Genomic DNA, 13,707 nt, shown 5'->3' on the forward strand with positions numbered 1-13,707 from the left:
ACTACATGTAATTACTATAGGGTTATGGTAGGATTAGGGTTTGGTTGAGGGTTAGTTGCATGTAATTATGCATCATTTACTGTTATTACTATGGTAAGTACATGTAACATATGTAACAAGGATGTTACTATATTAATAACTATAAAGTATGCTTAATTACATGCAACTAACCCTAAACCATACCATAATCATAACCCTAACCCTACAGTTTAACGTGTAGTTAATGAATATTAAGCAATTTTTGGGCGGAATATCCATTTAAGGTTATTACTGAAAGATATTGTAAGGCCTACCAAAATTATTCTACTGTATGTAAAACAATAATTTAAGCCAAATTTAAAAAGCTATGTGTGAATATTGTGCAAGGAAAAATACAACTTCTATTATACAGCTAAGCAATTTAGGTCTTGTTCCTGATTTAACATGTAAACCAGCGACGCTCTGGAGGAGGTGTCTATTGAATGGCTCAATCATACAGTGTAGCTCTAAAGCCTCTGGCAGAAATGGGGTATTAGAATAAGAATAGCCCCTGACCTGTGGCAGGATTAAGAAACGGCCCTACTTATTTGTGCAGGCCCAGATGTAATACCTAAGCTTACCGACTGCAGAGGAAAGTGAAAATGTGTTGTTGAATTTATTTAGTCTCTTTAATGGACAATAGATGGTGAGGGTAGGGGGGCTCCACAGCCAGCTCTCTCCCAGTCCAGGGTTTAGAGGCACTGGGCTTCTTTAATTAGGGCTGCCCTGAGGGGGGGCAGAGGCCTGCGGACAGAGCAGTGAATGGGGAGGGAGGAGAAAAGCGTGAACCTAGAGTTCTTGTTTGCTTAGGAGGGTCAGACAGGAACACTGGCTCAGACGGGTCCTGCAGGATTACCAAGCCAAATACGAAAAAAAAAAATACAAGCAAATAATATAATGATGCTGGCATACAATTTAATTGTTTATAAGAAGTGAGATTTAGCAGATTAATTGATCATGTATTGATTAAAAAGGCTAATTAAGCCATCCTATTAGCTTGCTCTTTTAATGCGTTCCGTATGCATTCATATAGAATGAAAGCATAGGTATTATACGCATGTGAAAACAAATGGATTTTACAAATATATTGCATATAATCAATGCTTGAAATCAACAAGCAGCAATTCTGCCCTGTTGCTTTTAATTAGATCAAAGTCCATTCGACAAACATGCAGGAAAAAATAAATAAATAAATAAATAAATAAATATATATATATATATATATATATATATATATATATATATATATATATATATATATATATATATATATATATATATATATATATATATATATATATATATATATATATATATATATATATATATATATTTATTTATATATATATTTATATTCTAAGCCAAAACGTATTAAATTGCTTAAAAAGTAACTCTTTATCATAATTTCTTATTGTAGTTACACAAAAATGAAAATATGTTGCTGTTGTTGTTATAGAGTTCAAATTATGATTTTTGTTGTTGAAATGTGGATCTAAATATACATTTTTATTTTAATATACAGTGGTGGCCAACATTATTAGAACACCTGACAGATCTGAAAATATTGACCCTTTTTTGCCTCCAAAACATGATTTCATTTCACAATGTTCATGAAACATGCAGATGGTTGCTCTGACCATTGAATATCAGATGAAGTGAGTCGTACTCTTTTTATCCACTTTTAACTTTAATATTTGGGATGTCCACCTTTTGCAGCAATTAGTACAGCAGCACATCTCTCTGGCATAGTGTCAATATATTTCCTCCGAGAACTTCAACACTGAATGTACAATAGATCTGTCCAGTTTATTTTCCAACTCGCCCCAAATGTGCTCAATGGGATCAGGCCCGGTTCCAGAATCAAATCACAGAGGGTGCTTCTGAAATTACTGAGGGTGCTCTAGTAAAGTGCAGATAGGCTAAGCAACGGCTCCACCATAGCAGTGTACAGTGAGAAATTTATGATAATTTATTTACAAGGCACCTCACATTTTTTACAAGTTACATTTACCAATAATTGGAATTTCAAAAATATTTTGCTACAAATTGTCTATTAACCTATTAGTCTGCCTTTACATTGCTTTAATGTGTTACTAGTATTTTAACATATCTTCATGATTATTTTGTGAATTTCGATTTTTTTTCCCCCCCGGAGCATTCCATTCCATTATTGTTTGGAGCATAACATTTTTTTTTTTAATTCCTGCTATGTTATATGCTATATCCTCTGCTCTGTAGAGGACACCAGAACACCTTTATTGAGAAAATTAAAAGACATGAATAGACAAACAATGGGATTTTTGTTTTTATTCACCAATCAATTTTTATGCTTTTTATCCAAACTTTGTATAAAGATGACTCTCAATGTTATGAAAGATACAGAATCATTGGATATTTAACTTTACTTTATGCAATATGTGTGTAAACATGGCCATAAATGCCATTCCCATTCTAGGCAATACATCTATATTTGCATATGAATGTGTTTTGGGACAATATGTAAATGTAAAAAAGACGTGTAATAATATTTTCATAAGAATGTCTTTTATTTCATAAGGATATCCAGACTTAAAACTGTGTTGTCAGAGAAATTTGCTAAATAATGTCCTCTACAGAGGCAAAACCTCTATTCTGGGTCTCAGGAGGATATTTCTGTCTCATGCAGAGTGGCATTTATATTTAGATGTCACTTCCGAAACTTTGCTGCATGCAATCGGTCCTCTTAGCAATAATAGTTTTATTCAATGAATGACTGTTGCCTCGAAAGTGAGCCAAGATCGTTACGATCACTAAAATGCTGTTGCTTTGTCAGTTCATCGCGATCTCACAAAGTTCCGTTATAAAAATGAAGTCGTCAACAATAAATCTCTTACTTACATCTCTTGACTTTGTTTGTTAATAAGAGGTGTCGCGAGCCTCCATTAACTCAGCACTGAACAAAAAATCTGCCGTTTTGAGGGGTGAGATTCTGATCGCGTTCGAGAAATCAACAACTATATCTGTGATTGGCTACATTACTCACCGCTGCAAAAACTTGCTGTAAATAGATGCATTTGGCATTCTCCAGAACTCGGATACAAATCTGCCAAATCTGTTTCGCCAATATTATTACAGTATCAACTGAGGGTGCTTTTGCTTGGGTTTGAGGGGTGCTTAGCACCCCCGTAGAACCGGGCCTGGATGGGGTTGAGGTCCAGACTTTGAGAGGGCCAGTCCATCATTTTCAATGTTCCATTGCAGGTAGTTCCAGCAATAGTTAAAAGAATGGTTCGGGTCATTGTCCTCTTGGAAAATAAATCCAGGCCCAATAAGACGACTCCCAGATGCCAAGTGTTCTAATAATTTTGCCCCCACTGTTGTAAATGATTTAAAAAAACAAATGTACTTAAAATAGCTTTTTATCACATTTGCTCAGTATAGCAAGCAAATATGCATATATGGCTGTCAAAAGATTAAAATAATTGTGATATACTGTTGTCGTTGTTTTAGAATTAAACCAAATATCACATTTTCTTTGTGTTGAAAGATGCCTCTAAACATGAGAACCTGCTCTGATTTTGATTTTGCACTTCTAGCATTGCTTGTAACGCACCTTGGATTGACTTTACACTGTAAATCAAGTAGACAATGACACTTTTTAGGCTGACATCTGGCTCAGGTTAGAGATCTTTCTCTAAGGAGTGTGTGCTCCTACGCCATTCAGATGCTTTGTAAAGCCTGTCTCTGTCTCCATACTTTAACATGCACACATACACACAGATGCAGACCGAGCACAGAAACATGGAATGGACGAGTTCATCTCGGCTAACCCCTGCAATTTTGACCACTCTTCGCTGTTTGAGATGGTTCAGCGGTTGACACTGGACCACAGACTCAACGACTCATACTCCTGCTTGGTAACTGCTTTCAATTCAGTTTTATTCAGTTAGGGCTACAGCTGTATTATCCTATTCACACTACTTAACCCACCTTTTGTGCGCCTCAGGGTTGGTTCAGTCCAGGCCAGGTGTTTGTATTAGATGAGTACTGCGCCAGATACGGAGTGAGGGGGTGTCACAGGCACCTGTGTTACCTGAATGACCTGCTGGAGAGGGCAGAGAAAGGCTCCATGATCGACCCCACACTTCTCCACTACAGCTTTGCCTTCTGCGCCTCTCACGTGCACGGCAACAGGTACCGCCTATCTCACACTCTTTATATATTTCTCACTCCGTCTCTTTCTTAACACCCACTTCATTTCATTCTCATTTGTGACCACATTAATTCTCAAACCATTTATCTCTCATGTTCTCTCTCTGTCATTCATCCTACTTTCACCTGAAGTTCTGTCTATTATCTTCCTGCTAAAATCACTCCATCCCTCTTCACCGTTCTGCCCTTTTATCTGTCTGTACATCCACTTTGCACACATGGGCAGAAACGGAGGTAAAGTAAGACCAAAAGCACAAACTCTTTTTTTTTGGCTGCCAAAGTGTTTCATAGAAACCCCATCCTTTCTCGTCAAAGCTTTGTGGTTGGTCACAGGTAATAATGATTCTCTCCCAGAATCCCACAGTAGTTTCAATGTTTTTACAAGAAGCTCAAGTTGCCTCATTACCTGGTTCACAGGAGTCCTCAAAGTCTGTAACTACCCTTCTAACAAGTTTTCATTTTGTTTTTTAGCGTTATTTCAAGTATTTTTATTTGAGATACAAATACTGTATATTTACAATGTATAAAACAAATACATAGAAATATATAATTTTGTTGAAAAATATTTATTATGCATAATAGTTAAATATTTAATAATGATTTTATTTACAATAATTACACATGTATATAATGCATCCACAATATTTTATATAATTTAATTACAAATATATAATTTATTTACAATAATTATAAATAACTACAAATCAGAGTATTTTATTTACAGTAATTATACAAAAATATGTATGTATTTATTTAGCGTTAGTTTTTTTTTTTTAACACTCGCCAGGACCCATTTCTCAAAAATACCTTTTTTTTATTCTTCACACAGTTCTCCTTACCAACTTTCAGCTTGACACAGCTGTAAATGTCACATTGAAAATGCACGAAAACTAATACTTCATACATGTCTCAAATCATTCTTCCATAAAACTAGCAAAGGTTATCACCCTTATAACACTAATGACCTAAAAAAACAAAAAACACTTACATGTAGCATTACACAATGATTTTTGTAAAATGTCTTTACAAAAGAATAACAATCTCTACTGCTTTTAATTTACTGCAGTAGATCGTACATAGTCCATTGTTTACTCTTTACATTACAGTACAAAAATGATTCCCCTCTTTTGTATAGATAGTGAAATTGAAACACTAATTTTCAATTTCAGATTTACCAGATTTACTAAACAGGGCAAATTAGTGTGAGAGCGCAATTCCAAAAAAGAGCAGATGGGAGTGAAAAGTTCTGCGACGAAGCGCAAATTAAAGAACACAGACGGATAATTTCCATATTTACCAACACAATTTGTTTTTTTTGCTAGTAAATAATACCGCAAATACCAGTAAACTGACGAGCACAAACCTTAGTAAATCACCTTGAATGATTCATTTAAATACTCTCCTCCCATAAATTTTGCGCCCAACAAATGCATATGTCGACCACAAAAATAACCCTGTCCATGCCTTTTCAGCGCAAATTTTTCACTGCGTGTGAATCCTGATAGTAGATATTAATGCCAAAAGAAGATTTGCGCTGGCACAAAATATTAGTTAATCTGGCCCTAACACCTGTGCAAGTGTTCAGCTACATCTAATTGCTTTGATAGTATTTGATTTTTTGGATTCAGAATATATTTCAATATGGTATTGCTGTAGAAATGTAGCTATCTTTTTTGTATTATGCTAGGTTTTGAACTTAAGTTTAACAGTTTTGAAATGACTATGTGAGAAAAATGAGAAAAGAATTGATGTAGTCATTAATGCATTAATGCATTTTGTGCCAAAGCAGTGATAAATAATCAACAGTTTTGCCCACATAGACTGCTGTTCACTATGTTAAGAGATTTGAAAAAATGACCTATTGAGAAATGGGTCCTAGCAATTGTTTTTTGAACATTATATATTTAGACATTTTAAATGGTAAGTCTTTTTGACCTGTAAGAGAGAAACAGTGTGCGATTCATTGGCTTACTTCTAAACAGTAAACTACTGACCCCATTCACCTCTTTCTCATCCTTTACTTTTATTGTATTCTTGTCTATTATTTCTGAAGGTTTTTGCCTTTTCTGTTTTAGTCTAATATTTGTTTGAAACTATATTTTTAATCTCATGGTATTTTTATTCCTATTTGCATGCTTGATTCATATTATTTCTCTTCTTCTTTTATTTCTCACGTACCCTCACACCATCTTCTGATAACCTTTGTGAATGTGCGTCTTTGTCAATGTCTGCATGTGTGTGTGTGTCTGTGGGATATGAAGCCAAAGAGTGAATGAGCTACTAAAATGGCCCATGTCAGAGACCGAGCTGCTTAGTTCTCTGTTTCCCTCCCCCCCTGAGCCCTTGACCCCCTCTAAGAAAGAGAACAAAATCATGGAGGCCTGGAGAAAAAGGGAGTCTAAGTCGCAGGTGCTCACAGGCCCCAGAAGGTGAGAATGTAAATGCAACCCACTCTTTCGGGTGTGGATTAGCATTAAGCCCCACCCTCTACATATGAAACTGGGGGATGGAAGTGAGGGAAGGCGGTAATTAAGTTATTTCTTCTATGTGTGAGATTACTTGTTCTATTGTGTGTGATTTTATTCATATTCCTTATTTGTGAAAGTACAAAGTAGCAGCTTTATATACAGTCTAAAAGTCTGAGACCACTAGTGAAAAGTTTCAAAAACTATATGTATATATATATATATATATATATATATATATATATATATATATATATATATATATATATATATATATAAATATATATATCCAGCTTTGCATCACAGAAATAAATGATATTTAAAAATACATTTGTGTAATTATTATGATGAGCGTAAGACTTAAAAAAAAAAAGTTATATAAATGTAGTATTTAAAAAAACAAAAAAACACTGGATTTTCATCAGCCATTACTCCAGTCTTCAGTGTCACATGATCCTTCAGAAATCATTCTAATATGCTGATTTATTATCAATGTTGGAAACAGTTGTGCCGCTTATTATTTTTGGATAACCTGTGAATACAGGATTCGTTTGAAAACGTTTTAAAAATACTTTTTTTTGAAAGAAATTAATACTTTTATTCAGCAAGGATGTGTTAAATTGATAAAACGTGATAGTAAAGATTTATAGAAAAGATTTCTATTTTGAATAAATGCTGTTCTTTTTAACTTTATATTCATCAGTGAATTCTGAAAAAAGTATCACAGGTTTAAAAAGAGATATTAAGTAGCACAACTGTTTCCAACATTGACAATAACGTATCAAATCAGCATATTAGAATGATTTCTGTAGGATCATGTGACACTGAAGATTGGTGTAATGATGCTGACAATTCAGCTTTGCATCACAGAAAACCATTATTTTAAATTGTAATAATATTTCATCATATTATTTTGAAATAATAAACAGTCTTTTCTGTATTTTTGATCAAATAAATGCAGGATTGATGAGCATAAGAGACATTATTAAAAATAATAATGTTTCCAAACCTTTGACCGATATTATTTTATTTTATATATAATATTTTATCAAATTTCTAAATTGTTTTAGTATTTATTGACTCTCTAAGAAAAAAATAATAATAAGAAAGACTGCTCTCAGACTTTTGGACACCACCTTATGTGTGAATGTGTAACTGTCCGAGGGAGAGAGAGAGAAAAGTGAGGGTGAGGCAGGGAAACAGAATGTGATAGACATGTGTCGAACCAGTGAGATACATGCAGGGTAAAGAGAGAGAGATGAGGGACACTATGGATGCTGCCTTAAGGTCATGACTGACAGGATGACAGGTCATCTCTCTGTCTCTCCATCTCTTTTTCCAAACTGTCCAAGGCCTCACTCCAGCCTGTCTGCTTGTGCCAAAACCTCACGTCCAGCCAACCACGATCTTTATAACTGACATGGCCCACAACCTGATACTCTTGGCATTGGATTCCTATTCTGATATATATTTAAAGCCAAAAAATCTACAAGTGTTACAGATAGTGCCTACGGATCTCTAATGTTGTTTGACAAGATACTACTGCACCGTTATTATATCTGGATAACCATATTAGTTTCATAACACACTATTATGAATATGCATGATGTCATGAAATGGATATGAAATGGCGTAACTGCTCTTGTTCAATGGCTTGACACCTTCACAACACTAGTACCATAGTACAGTGATTGTAATAACATGGCATTTTTGGAATTTTTGACATCTTGATATTGAACGATTGACATATTCATCTATCACAGTGCCTAAAAGAATATCAGGGTATTGCCATGCAATAATAATAATAATTTTACCATGGTCCAATGTCCAAAAAACATGGTTATACTGGTTATATTTGTTTTTTGTGTGTGTTTGTAGTTTTGTTTTGTATTTTGTTTGTTTTTCTGACAGAGAGAAGGGATTTTTTTTTTTTTTCTGCAGGTCCTTTTTTGTATCAATCAGTTTTATTGTGACACACAGCTAGAACAGAAACACACTCACAGCTGACGTATGTCACCTGCACGCAATTTAACACACACACACACACACACGCTCATGCAGAATGTTACCAAAGAGCCCGGCTCCTTATCGTTTGTGACATGGTAGACGGAAGGAGGGCTGTGAGCAGAGTGTATGTGACAGTGGAGGCGCGGGTCGCCGTGACAGCGGTTTGAGGAGCAGGAGACATGACACGCTCCTCATCAGTCCACTCCCCATGTCAGCCCAGCGCACGCTGAAGGACAGCGGAGAAAAAGCAAAGGGGGTGGGGGGCAGGGATTTCAGAGGGGACCACCACGGCTGTCACACCAGACGGGGTCCATCGCTCTGTGGGTTTTCTTTTGTGGGGGGGTTGGTGACCGGGTCGCTTCTTCTTGTTCTCAAAAAATACCTTAAAAGCTTCCATTTGTTGTATACGTCAGCTAAATGTGAGAGACAGCGAGAGGTGTACATGTCTCGGATGATTCTCAAATCGAATAGGTTAAGTTAGCGTACAGAGGTCAATTGCATGGACATCAGCTTGGTAAAATAAGTGTTTTCAAGTGTTTTAGAAAACAGGAAGTGATGATGGGCTTCATGGTAATTTGGCTAATAAGCTTAGGAGTGGCACTGACGCATCAGGTGAACTGTTTCCCACAGCCTCTCTCTCTGTTATAGAGTCACAATAAGAAACCTGTGAGTGTGTATGTGGTGAGAGGTTGAAGACCTGAGTGCTGGTAGCAGGGGGCTGTGGTAATCCTCGCCAATGTCTTTGTATTGCGGAAGACTCTTTATTTGACCGTGGAAAGACAGGGAGGGGGACTGAGTTTAGGCCCTTCCAAAAAGCCTTGCCTGAGGAGGGGATGACACACACAGATACACATTCAGGCATACACACTAGGAATTGCACCCACTGACAGCATTGTTTATTTGCAGACTCTACGTTGTTTAACCCTCTGGTGCTCTTCGTTTTGGGGTTGCATTGGTTGTCTTCCCGGTCATAAGTGACCGGACACCTAAAAATTAAAAAAAAACTTCCTCCGCACCAGTAAAACCAATGCAATGTATTTTTCTTCAATAATATTTTTTCTTTTAAATTTTGTATTTTGAGATGATTTGATGGTCTATTTTTGCCAGTGAAAATTATACAACAATTTTTTTGTAATTAATTTTTTTTATTATTGCAGTATTTCAGGTTAAAATAGAGGCAGATTAGCGCCCTCTTTTGGAATTATTTAAGAAATCATGCGACCATGGGTGTAATCACTAAATGTCTCTATGGAGAGGCTTGAGAATTCCCTAGTTCTCTTTTGAACACATTTAATGATTTTTTTGATGGATTTGAATATATATAAAAAAAAATCTCAAAGACTATTTATTATAAAGGTTTAGATTTTTTAGTTTTGTTAGAAATATAGATTTTTTTTCTGTGAATTTGTGTTTTTGCAGATTTCCCATTCTTTTCCTATGGTGGTCATTTTTGACCGAAGAGCACAAGTGGGAGTATTTTTTTTACGACCACAATTTTTTTGTGTGTTTACATACCTAATGTTAGAAAAGTCATCAAGTTTCATATCATTCTGATGAAGCTGTGATTTTTTAAAATTCCAAATGTGGTTCATAGGTTCAGTTTTTCATAGGTGTGTGTGTGTGTGTGTGTGTGTGTGTGTGTGTGTGTGTGTGTGTGTGTGTGTGTGTGTGTGTGTGTGTGTGTGTGTGTGTGTGTGTGTGTGTGTGTGTGTGTGTGTGTGTGTGTGTGTGTGTGTGTGTGTGTGTGTGTGTGTGTGTGTGTGTGTGTGTGTGTATAAGTGTGCGTGTGTGTGTGTGTGTGTGAGTGGATGTGTCAATATCACACTCTTGATGTTTTAGAGTGTCACCCCTTTACTGCTGTGTACTTTTTTTAGCATTGTGGCCGATTTGTAGATTGTACACACAAATTCAGTGAATTTTTGTGTTTTTGCAGATTTTCCATTCGTTTCCTATGGGAAGACAATGAATGCTATGATGAATGAATGTTTTTTCATGACCAATTAGCATGCTCGAATCATGACCCCAATTTTTTTGTGTGTACCTAATGCAAGAAAAGTCACCAAGTTTCATATCATTCCAATGAAGCAGTGATTTTTAACATTTCAAAACAGATAATTTTCCGGTCAGAAATGGCCGAAGAGCACCAGAGGGTTAAGCATCTGGTTTACAATGCATGGTGGTGTTTTTTTTTTTTTCCTGTCGCCGATAATAACACCATGTTAACTGCACCAGGCAAAGTACTATGACTTAATTTACATAACTAAATTGTTGGTGGTTGGTGAATTTGTTGGTGAAATTGCTCTCAGATTCAAATGAATTACCTCCAAAGTATTTACACAAATGAACACGTATGCACACTGCAAATACACCCAACTAAAACGTTTCAGAAGTTAAAAATAGTCACTGTTGTTTTCCCCTCTGCGTGTTTAATCAAAGAGTTGAGCAGTTTGTTTGAATCTCTCAGTAACACTTACCTTTTGAACAGTGCAGTTAATCATGGCAGCCATAAATGGAAAATGATTTATTGTGCTAGTACAATATTCATGTGTCTGGTCTGTTCGTGATCCCTTCATGAGACCCAGTGTTTGTTTCTGTGACCCTTGTTACCCTAATGAGAGGAGCAGTGGCATTCATTTCTGCTCTTGTGTGTGTCGCCTCAGGCCTGATGGAATCGGTACTGTCTCAGTAGAAGAGAAGGAACATTTCGAGGAGATCAAAGAACGACTGCGCGTGCTGCTCGAAAACCAGATCACACACTTCAGGTACATCACTATCAGTCAACACAGCATCACATATGCCACCTTATTAACAGCTAGAGATAATAATGGAAAATGTGGTATGTGTGTATGTATATACTGTATGTATATATAGACCTATATATGTTTAATTTTCACAGTAGTGTGAAACTGCTAAATACATAAATGTTCATGTATGTAAATGTGAAACTGGCTGTGTGAGGATATCTTGATTGTAAGGGTTTTATCACAACTTTTCAGGAGTCATTCGTAGAGCGATCAAAATCTTTTTGTATTGACTGCAAAATTAATTTTAATATGACAGTCACAAAATGATGCAGAATCAAACCATTTTATAATAAAAGGGACACAATCTCAATTCAAACTTTGCATCATACATAGAGAAAATGCACACACACACACACACACACTCTATAAAACAACTACTTATAAAAACTATAAACATATGAAATCACATTCACCATAAGTCAATGATGAAGATAAACTTACACGCACAATAATATATTTTATACACAACATATTCAATTTCTTACATTTCCCATAATTCCTGGAAAAATATATAAAGGACAACAGGAAATGTTGTGCTCTTTTAATAACAGGCCTCTGACCCATGATGCAGTCATGAATCCCAGCAGAACCACTGGTAAAATACACAATGATTGAAAACAATATAAAATATAAAAAATTGTAGACCCATATTTCTGTCTAATTGTTGTTTCATTCAATTACTATTGTGCTCTCTAGTAACACATTATTGCCGCTATCGCTCTTCATCTTTAATACATGCATAAAGAGCCGGGGGGGGGTTATAATAATATTAAAGAAACAAAATAAATAGAAATGTATAAACAACCAGAGAGACAAAAAAACATTAACCTCTCAAAGCAAACAAACGATCAATTTCTCCTAAAAAAATATTTGTGTGGCTTAATATTTATTAAATTCAAAATGGGAATGTGTAATGTTTAATTTCTCAATGTTTCAAAGCTGTCTGTTCATTTTTCTCTCTGAAGGTATTGCTTTCCATTTGGACGCCCAGAAGGAGCCTTGAAAGCCACGTTGTCTCTGCTTGAGAGGGTGTGGTGCCATTTTTTATCTTCCGCTCCATTTCAAACAAAATAAATGAGAAATTTTGTCATTTTTAATCATGTGTATGTATTGTAAAATCGTTCAACACTAAGTAAAAACAGACCTAGAAGCAAAAGCATATATGCAATTGATTCCTAATTTGGTTTTGCAGGTCTTAATGAAGGACATTGTGACACCTGTACCTCAGGACGAGGTGAAGGCAGTGATCCGTAAATGTCTGGAGCAGGCAGCTTTAATCAACTACCAGCGTCTCTCAGAATATGCCAAGGTGGAAGGTAGGAAGCACATATTCCTGTTTAGCAGAGTTTTTTCTCAACTCTTCAAAACCACATTTTCTTCTCTTAGTAGCAGTGATGCTCAACTAACCAGTATTCCATGGAGTCAGTGATGAAATGCCACTTCTTTTAGTAATAGGAATGCTTACAATTGAGCACTAGTTAACTGTTGGTGTGTGTAATGGCTTTTTATATTGTCTTATCTCTACTAGTTCGGTGTATTGTTGACAGAATGCTGGCGATACCACAACACAGATATGCTTTAATTCTTCTGAGAAACATGAGATAATTCAATGCTATTTCACGACCAACTCGCTACGAATGGCTAATTCGTACAAATTCATACGATTTGTCTAAACCGCTGTGACGGGTAGGTTTAGGGGCAGGGTTAGGGGTAGGTCATCATTCGTATGAAATCATACGCATTGGGCAACTCGTCAAATACGTACGAATTAGCAAAATTGGAGTGAGGACGTAGAAATTCATATGAATTTGCCACCTCGTAAAATACGTACGAATTGCTGTGAGATCGGGTTGGATAACTTTCCTGTATGTGGTTTGTTTGAGTACCCAGATAATGGTAATGTTGTTGTTTTGGGTTCTATTTCAGTGTTTTTATTACTATATATATATATATATATATATATATATATATATATATATAAAAAAAATAGTGAATTCTTTGAGAAATAGATGGAGAGTAAATTACAGTTTCTGATGATTTTCAAATATAATAATAATAGTGTTTTTTTTAACAAATGTATTTTATAAAAATAAATTGTATTAATAATAATCATTATTATTATCAATTAGTGCTGGGCAATCGAGTAATCGCGATTAATCGCATCCAAAATAAAAGTTTGTTTTGCATAATATATGTGTGTGTACTGTGTATAATTATTATGT

The 13,707-nt window shown here is 35.5% G+C and overlaps 1 protein-coding gene across 1 annotated transcript in view; it reads left to right on the forward strand.

Moving 5' to 3' along the window:
• The window catches only part of cadpsa (Ca2+-dependent activator protein for secretion a), a 182,258-nt gene that overhangs the window by 109,667 nt on the left and 58,884 nt on the right, over positions 1-13,707 (forward strand). Inside the window, exons 13-18 of the mRNA XM_079844227.1 lie at positions 3,778-3,914; positions 4,004-4,191; positions 6,471-6,638; positions 11,342-11,443; positions 12,451-12,514; positions 12,678-12,801. Coding sequence (XP_079700353.1) covers positions 3,778-3,914; positions 4,004-4,191; positions 6,471-6,638; positions 11,342-11,443; positions 12,451-12,514; positions 12,678-12,801 — 783 coding nt within the window. The remainder of the gene's footprint in view (positions 1-3,777; positions 3,915-4,003; positions 4,192-6,470; positions 6,639-11,341; positions 11,444-12,450; positions 12,515-12,677; positions 12,802-13,707) is intronic.

The sequence above is a fragment of the Gobio gobio genome (genome assembly GCF_949357685.1).
Source record: "Gobio gobio genome assembly, chromosome: 19".
Taxonomy (NCBI): domain Eukaryota; kingdom Metazoa; phylum Chordata; class Actinopteri; order Cypriniformes; family Gobionidae; genus Gobio; species Gobio gobio.